The following is a 7,922-nucleotide window of genomic DNA, read 5'->3' as shown; positions in this document are numbered from 1 at the left end:
AATTGGACTTCTGGTTTTCGGGAAATGTTAAATATAATTAGATGAACGTCACTAAATTATAAAATTATCCCTCTATCCATCAAACACTTTAATTCTTTTATTATGGAAATCCCCGAAATTTGTCTTTCTTTTTTCTAGAAAAGAATAATTAGCAAAATTGGTCGTAAATGTTTGTGAATTCCTGGGGACTAACGAAATGCTAGCAAATCATATAACCTACTAAAAAGTTCGTAGAAGTTTGTACTTTTTCACAAATCTTGTTCGTAACATCACCACTGGACGAACATTTTTTGTACTTTTACAAACATTTGTTTGTACATTTTTGTTTGCATGAAAAAAATACGAACAAAATTGCTCGTCATGTGATCATGTTACAAGCAATGTTTATGAAAAAATATAAACTTTCACGAAATTTTTTGTGGGTTATACGATTTACGAGGATTTCGTAAGTCCCCAATAGTAATTCACAAATATTTACGAGCAATTTAACGATTTTTTTTCTGTGTAGGTTTCGTGAAAAGTCAAAGGAGCTTTACTAATATAAAAAATTGGATTAGGGTAAGTGTACCAAATTTCGGCATAGTTGCAAATAAGCACCGAAGTCCAAAGTTTGAAATGCAATATTTTTAATACATAATGAAATTTCTTGTTACTTCCTTTTTCGGGAGGGTTGTATTGAAAAATTTATAAAAATATAGACATTGCTTTGGGTAATATTCCGGCCACTTTGATTGTAATACCGGACACCTTGTTTGTGACCACCTTTCGTGAAGCAACGGATAGAAAATTTCAAAACGTCATACGGAATGAGTTTAAAAATATTAACATAAATACGTTTATCTAATATCTCCCGTGTAATTTGTCCTGAAGACCTGAAGAGTTTACCTTGACATCCCAAACTTACGCACAGATTCCCGTAGCAGTTTGCCCTTCCTGATCTCTTTCAAGGCCTATTCCACATCATCTTTTTCATAAAAACAATGTTTTTTCTATGGGCATTGTAGAACTCATAAATTGATCAAAAAAATGAATAAGAAATTTACAAAAGCAAAAGATGTTGCCGGAATAGGCAACATTACCTTACCGGAGAGACGCTCACAAAGTATCTACTTTTTTACGCGAAATACAGGATCAAGCTGGGAAATTTTACCAGAAATTTAAAGAATGATTCACTATTAACTTAAACAGAAAGAATATTTAGTGAAAACTAATCAAATTTCATGATAAAACATCGAAGGAAAACCCTCTGGACTTCACCACAAATCACAAGACTGCTAGAAATACAAGCGATCTGTTACATTTTTTGTAAGACTCTTTCCACACTACAACACAATTTAAACTCAAATTATACCTATAATTTAACGATTTTTAAGTAATTAAAAAAGTATTTAAAAGCAAAATAAATTCATTGACGATTCGAAAATTAAATACATAATTAAATTAATAATTAAAATATATAATACATAATTAAAATTCAATCCATAATTAAATCCATAAAATCCATAAGACGACACGTGCTCTCTGAACCAAGTCTAAGTGTAACCCCTCCATGCATTGGCGCTAAACTCTGACAGATCCAAGCGATCTGAATTTATTCTGATTAATATACATTATATACAATCAATTACAATCAATACAATCATTACAATATATATTATGATTAATATAGTATATGATTAATACTATTTAAATTCCTTATGTATTAGCTGCCAATGTATTAGGAGTTGAGTATTTTAATAAATTGAATTGAATTGAAATTGTCATTCATTTAATTGCTTGGCCGAAATTACACTCAAAGTGGCCGAAATATAAAGCTGGCCTAAATTTGGCACAGTTACCCTACAAATTTTAGTCGGTTATTTAACATAAGTGATTCTTATGATTCTACATTTAAATTTTGTATTCTTCTTAAATGTTTGTGAAATCCAAAGCCGGTTTATGAAATGTTCATAAATCGTATAATCCAGTAATAAAGTCAGTATAAATTTATACTTTTTCACAAACATTGTTTGTAACATGACCTCTTGATGAAAAATATCGTTCTTTTACGGTACATTATTTGTTCATAAAGGTTTGTATAAAAATTTTAATATTTTTTGTGATATTTTGTCATCGATTCGTAAAAAGTTTTGCCAGACAAGAAAAAATATACTGCAAAATATTACGAAGAAATTTGCTACTTGCATAAACATTTTCAAACAAATATTTGTAAGACAACAAAAATGTTTGTTATAATAGATCATGTCACGAAGAATGTTGTAAACGAAGTACAAACTTTTACGAACGTGTTAATGGGTTAGACGATTCATCAGCAATTTCGTTAATTCCCTTTTAAACTTATTTACAAATAATTTTACAATTTTTTTTCTTTATGCTAAGTTTCCCTTAGGGTAAGTGTGCCAAATTCCGGCCAGCTTGCAATTTCGGCCACCTTTTTTGTTCCTCGAATTTCTATGAATTTTTCGTTTTTACATACTTCTAGAGATTATACAATGCAAAAGAATAACAAAAAATGTAGCTTCAACAAACGAGATGACGTGAAAAAGGCATTGGAAGAATTCCTGAAGGGCAAGGAACTATGGAAATAAAAGTGGCCGAAATAGGGCACCAAAGCTATGTCTACATTTTTATTCATTTTAAAAAGGATTTAAAATTATTTTGGAGAAAATGAAGACGACAAACTGTCTACAAGGTTCCAAGTAACACTCCTTAAGTAGAAGGAATAAAAAAATCAATTTCTATTAAAGATATTACATTTCAAACTTGAGACTTTGGCGCTTGCATGCAACTATGCCGAAATTCGGCACACTTACCCTAATAATTTCAATAATTTTGAACTCCGGGTCAGCTTCAATTTCTCAAAACGGTTTTTGATCATGATCACCAATAATTAACTCACTAAAATTCTTTACGAACTAGCAAAAAATTCAACTTACTGCATAATCTTCTTTGTGCAATTAAGCACAAGAAGCTTTGTAAAGCTCCTAAATAATCAAAAATCGTGAAATCATGATGATACACATCAAGAAATAATAAATTTCCCTTCAATGACGTAAGATAAATTTTGCTTCACAAGAATCTGTAAAATTATGAAGGAGGTTTGTCTTTCTGAAGAAAGTAAATATAATTTATAATGAAAATAACAATGTACATGGAAGTGGAAATGCAAATATTACACCTGTTGCAAGACTAACTGCTAATTTTTAACTAAAAATGTAATTCTTTAATCAAACAATGTATATTTCTGGAATTCATAGACAATTGTAATGTGAAATATCCTATTTTTGTGCTAATTTGCTATGAAAATGCCTGATTGGTCAGAAAGTTGAAGTTTACTCAGAAATTGATATAACTTCCCCAATGTGATAACAATTCTCCCAGCTAGAGGCTGGTATTTAATGTGCAATTCGCGCCACAAGTTAATCAGTACGCAAAAATAATTACTCTTCGATACACCAGAGAAAATTGTGCAAGAATATCCGCGAAAATTTTCAGAAATTTCCAGGATGAAGACTTTCTTGAAAATTCTTATTCTGTGCTCTATTAATAGCATCTTAGTAGTGTCCGGATTGCAATGTTACGTGTGTGATTCTACTGATCTCAACTACGGAGAATATAATTACTGTGATACGCGATATTGCGAGGAGAATGTGGGATATTTGGAGACTTGTGAGGACGTTGAATTGACTGATGAAAATGTTAATCAGGCGGATTTAGTTTGCTATCGTACAGTTTTCTTTCGTGAGTGAAATTAATAAATAAAACAATTCATAAAAAAAGGTGCCAACGTAAAAATTAGTACTATTGAAGATAATTCTATTTGCAGATAAAGATGATGGCTATGTGATAATGAGAGGTTGCAGTACGAAAAACATTTGTTCAGTTCTACAACAGAATGCGACGGCACTGGATAATGATGCAATAGCTATTCCAACAGAATGCCAAACATGCAATGAAGATTTTTGCGATCCACAACAATCCAGTGGTAAAAAATATATAGTTGTATATCAAATTTTGAAAATCCTTCACTCTACTGTAATTCTTTTCTATATTTTTGCATTGAAGATTTAGCTGTTCGATCTATTAAGTAAGCTCCGCCCATAATTTTAGGTCACGTTCCTTATAAAGATTTACCTGACTAATGTTTTGATTAACACAGTTGTAGCTCTGGTTCCAGTACACTTTTTAAATCAGGAAAATTCCATGAAATCGACATTTAAATCCTTTTCTTTCTCAAAAGTTTCGTCTATATGTCTATTCCACTGTCTCGCACTCTTCTTCTTCTTTTAACTATCAAGACAAATTCAATTTAGTTCAATCCAATTTAGAGTTCGGAAGAGTTAAATATACATAAGTAAAACGTTTGAAATATAAGAGATGTGAATTTCGATTTCACAAAATTTTCCGGATGTAAAAGGTGTGCCGGTATCATTAATTTCCATTACTTCAATACTGTTTGAATCAGAAAAAATAAATCACGCCTCTTAATCTATCTCGTAAATTTAAGTTCTGACTGAAAAACAAAAATTAGTCAAGTTCGGAAATGCCTACAAAGTAAAAATCAAGATTTTAAAAATATAATTAAATATTATATTATTAAATATTAAAATATTAACTAATTTAGAACATGATCTTAATGGGAATTCTTCACAACTCCATATGAGAATACAGATTTTTCCCTTAATAGATAGAGTACTAAATTTTTAAATTTTTTGTGATATTTTTAATACAAATTGATTTTTTTATTACTTCTTCTTAAGGAGTGTTGCTTGGAATCTTGTAGACAGTTTATCGACTTTATTTTCTCTAAAATTATTCTTAACACATTTTAAAATGAATAAAAATGTAGACATAGCGTTGGTGGCCTATTTCGGCCACTTTCATTCTCATGATTCCTTGCCATTCTGGAATTCTCCCAATGTCTTCTTTACTCGTGTTACTTTCTTTCTTACTTTCTCGTTACTTTCGTGTTACTTACTTTTTCGTGTGTCGAAGTGACATTTTTGTCATTATTTTGCATTGTAATTCTAGTATGCAAAAACCAAAAAGTCATGGAAATTCTAGGAACAAAAAAAGTGTCCGGAATTGCAAACTGGCCGAAATTTGGTACACTTACACTATTTAGGTATGCATTTTATTTCCCTTTTCTCGCTTCAGGTAAAATTATACAAAGTTTCAGTACGAAGTTGCGCACGGAAAGTTTGACATATATCATCGATTTTGATCATATTTTCCTTCATTCTATTTTCTGATTTAAATTCTGAGTGCTAATTTTTTCCTAAGATAATTACAATATTTAAATAAAAACGATGTTTGAAAGAATTTATTTTAAATAATTTAAATTCAATGACCATTAAGATGTACAATTGATAGCGTCTGACAACGCATCTTCTCTTTTTTTCACAATCTTTTCACAATAATCATCAAGAAGCTAATTTTGAAATATGAATTTCTAGCAAGAAACAATCCTATGATTAATGTTCGTTAAATGTTTCTTTCCGCTCAAATTACGTACTTATTAAGCGGTATAGGTAGCCTCATTTTAATAGACAGAAAACTTCATACAACTTTGGTAATTAAATTGGTAAAGATATAACTTCGGGGGGCGTGGCCAAAAGTTTTTCTTGCATCGAGCTTTCTTTGCAGCTCAAATATCATTACCATCTATGTGCAAGAAATATAAAAAAAAGGTTTTCGAAAATTCCCAAAATTTTTAATTGTAGAATAGACAAATATATGTTTTGCTTATATTCATTACAGATGGATGGTTCAATGATTGCCATGTAGCAGAACATCAATATATTTCTTGTGAGGAACGCGAGCATAACAAATGTGGTAAAGATCCATGGTATTGTAATACAGAGTATACATCTGAAGACTGGTTTAATTTTGATGAGTGTAATAATCACACAGAATGGTGATTTTCATTAAAAAATAGGATAGACCATACGATTTTTTTTTGAATAAAATAGTTTTCTTACAGTTGAGGAGCTCAGAGCAAAAAAAAACGCTATTTTAATAGGGAAATGCATACGACTTAAGAGTTTTTTTTGTTCCAAGCGCCTCAATTCTTAGAATAAATAATTTCCTTTAATATGGAATAAAATTCTTAATTCTATCATTTACATTTACAAAAAAATACATTGTGCCATATCTCGTCAGTACAAGTAGCAAAAGTTTTTATTTCATTAAATTATAAAGGATTTATAATAAAATAAGTTTTATTATTTTATTTACACTTTTTCAAAATATTTTAGTTTTTAATTATAAAAAATGCATAATTTTCAACTCCATATTTCTCTGCACTTTAGTAGTTAGAATTTCATTCAAGTTTAATAAAAAAAAAACAAAATCATCATTAAAGAATAAGAAAAAAAAAACTTATTACAAAATTCATATTTTAAATTTTAAAAATAATAAACGAGGTAGAATATATTTTTATGCAATTAATACGTTATTAGGCATTTACTGTTACAAATTTTAACTAGTCATTTAGCATTTCTTTTGTATTGATCATAACCTATTTACTGAACAATGATTTATATTTCTGTTAGAAAGTTTATTTATTTAAATAAATTTCTTGAATGAGCAAAAAATAATCAGTTTAATTTATCGAAATGAAACCCTTTTCATAAAAAGTATACACGATAAATTTGTAATAATAATTATAGTAATAGTAAAAGTATCTTACAAGGTCCAAAATGGACGCTAATAAAGAATTATATAGTAAAAGTATTTTGAAAAACCTTTTGTGATTTTCTTATTTGTGAAGAAGAAAAATAGTTATATTTTTCACAAGTTAAGCAAACAGTATTTCATTGTTATTCTGAATGTGCTAAAGACTAGGTTTATCAAGACTTTGCTTTTTTATTCGTCTAGAATAAGAAGTAGTTTAATATTTTCAGTATATAAAATAATAATCTTTGAATATAAAAGAAACAAAAATCGGTCTGAAGTGATCGGATTTCACCTGTAACCACAAAAGCTGAGAATGTAAAGAATCTCGGCTAATTACCACGATTGTTTCTTAAGATTTTTTAAAAAAATATACCCTGAAAATTGTCAGAAGATAAAAATAGTCAGAATACAAAATAAAAGATCAAAGATTTAGGTTTTAACAAAAAATATTTAGAAAGATATTTACAGAATAAATTCTTTTTTGTAATCTATGAAAAACATTTCTTTAATGTGTTTTTCTCTGCATGAAAAAATACATATTGAAATTTGTAAAATTAAAAATCTGCCATTATTATATCAATAAATATTTTACTTTAACTATAAAAGGAATGCTTATTAGAAAAAACTGAAGATTTTTTATTGTTTCTTATTGTTTTTAGAACAAAAATCTTTACAATGCTAAGATTTGAGCAGTTAGAAAATTTTTAAAACTTCAAACGAGTAGCTATATATTTTTCTTTAAAAAACTGTAAATCCTTAAGGCTTAAGCATTTTACATTACATAGGGGAGACTGGGGCAAAATTTGTCCCAAAAAAAAAATAAAAATGAGCAGTAAAATATCTAATTATGGTCATTAAAAAACTTAAATCTTTATAAAAATTGGTCTAATTTAAAATTTATTAGAAAAATTTATATATTTAACATTTAAAATTGTTCCAGATAGAATGAAAAGCCCTTTATTTTCCCTTTGCCAAAATTTGGACGATAATATCACTGTTTCAAATTCTTTTGTTATTGCTCAATTTTGACTTTTTACTGCTCATTTATACAATGCCTATTAATTTAAGGTAAGTAAATACAAAGCAAGAGAAACTACGTAGTTTCTCTTGGCTGTTAACTAATTAAAAATATGTAGCATAGGCAGCATATTTTCCTATTAATTTAATATTATCCTAAAATATAAAGCAAGCCTAAACTGCTTCATCCTCCCCAATTGGCCACTCAGAAAGTATAGGGGGAAGTG

The 7,922-nt window shown here is 28.7% G+C and overlaps 1 protein-coding gene across 1 annotated transcript; it reads left to right on the top strand.

Moving 5' to 3' along the window:
* Positions 1-3,399: 3,399 nt before the first annotated feature.
* LOC129803582 (uncharacterized) lies at positions 3,400-7,283 on the top strand. The gene is made up of 3 exons (XM_055850273.1): positions 3,400-3,741; positions 3,827-3,985; positions 5,761-7,283. The coding sequence occupies exons 1-3, from the start codon at positions 3,507-3,509 to the stop codon at positions 5,919-5,921; spliced, it is 555 nt and encodes a 184-aa protein (XP_055706248.1). The 5' UTR covers positions 3,400-3,506; the 3' UTR covers positions 5,922-7,283.
* Positions 7,284-7,922: the final 639 nt, after the last annotated feature.

Source organism: Phlebotomus papatasi, chromosome 2 (assembly GCF_024763615.1).
Source record: "Phlebotomus papatasi isolate M1 chromosome 2, Ppap_2.1, whole genome shotgun sequence".
Classification (NCBI taxonomy): domain Eukaryota; kingdom Metazoa; phylum Arthropoda; class Insecta; order Diptera; family Psychodidae; genus Phlebotomus; species Phlebotomus papatasi.
This window is presented reverse-complemented; position numbering and strand designations above follow the sequence as displayed.